The sequence below is a fragment of the Brassica oleracea genome, chromosome C9 (genome assembly GCF_000695525.1).
Source record: "Brassica oleracea var. oleracea cultivar TO1000 chromosome C9, BOL, whole genome shotgun sequence".
NCBI lineage: Eukaryota > Viridiplantae > Streptophyta > Magnoliopsida > Brassicales > Brassicaceae > Brassica > Brassica oleracea.
Window position 1 is genome coordinate 27,609,413 of NC_027756.1, and position 1,037 is coordinate 27,610,449.

General features: G+C 48.9%; 1 protein-coding gene across 1 annotated transcript in view; it reads right to left on the bottom strand.

Moving 5' to 3' along the window:
- Window positions 1–1,037, bottom strand: part of LOC106314701 — a 5,411-nt gene that overhangs the window by 3,852 nt on the left and 522 nt on the right. The window contains exons 1-3 of the mRNA XM_013752532.1: window positions 815–1,037; window positions 430–752; window positions 3–363 (exon numbers count right to left, since the gene is read on the bottom strand). The exon at window positions 815–1,037 is cut by the window's right edge and continues 522 nt beyond it. Coding sequence (XP_013607986.1) covers window positions 3–363; window positions 430–752; window positions 815–1,037 — 907 coding nt within the window. The remainder of the gene's footprint in view (window positions 1–2; window positions 364–429; window positions 753–814) is intronic.

A 1,037-nucleotide genomic window follows, 5' to 3' on the forward strand; every position in this document is an offset into this window, starting at 1 on the left:
ACTGCACTCATTAGAGACAGTCATGAATTCGCTCTCCTCTGATATTTTTCCTGAGATTAATCCCTTCATAAAGCTGCGCCTGGAGGGCATCATTTGGATCGCATCCATCAAGGGGAGTTGGACGGTTAGGTCCTCCAGCATCTTTCTGCACTTCATCTCCTCTCGGTCCTTACGAGTAGCCTTTGATGGAACAGGGTAAGGGACTTTAGGAGTGTATTCGCAAGCAGGAACATGCTCTGGGATCGGGCGGATAGCCTTAGCTGGTTGTTCTTGTCCTGGCGAATTGGTTCCTACTGTTGGTTCCCTCTCCTTCTCAGCTGCCGGGGTATTGGCTGGTGGTAGTTCCGACTCTTTCTGCTTCCCCTACTCAGCCGCAGTGAACCTCTTCTTTACCGGTTCCGACAGTTGCTTTCCACTTCTCAACTCAACCGCATTGCACTCCTTAGGGTTTTTGTCGGTTTTTCCAGGGAGAGTACCTTGTTGCCTCTTGATGCTCTCAGCAGTCTGAGCAATCTGAATGTCCATCTGTCTCATATGGCTCGCGACATTGTCGTACTTGGTGCTCAAATTGCTTAACATATGGTTCATTCTAGTATTGATCTCGGTAGTAACCTGGTTTAGAGCCTTCCCTTGGAGCTGTTGTCCTTGGAGCAGCAGCTGCAACATAGCTTTTGTCTCATCTTGTGGAACAGCGACAGGAGCGGAGGTACTGGCTGAGTGTTCTGGTGTTTCTGCATCCGAGGTGGATTGTTCTGCGGTTGGCTTAGAACATAAGTCCGGGGTTAGTAGTTCTTTTGATACCCGGCATACTGACCTTGGTTACTCTGTGCAGGATCAGGTAGTTTGTCTTGCTTAGGCCAGAAAAGCTGTGGGTTGTTCCTCACGTTGAGCTGCCATTCTTGCCCATTCACGTAGCTCACCTCTTGCTGATGGTCTCCTGATATTTCAGTATCAAACGCCAGATCACCAGCACTCTTTTCAGGAGTTGCTTCTTCCATTATGAACACTTGGCTTTGGTTTCCCTTAAGCAGTTGGTC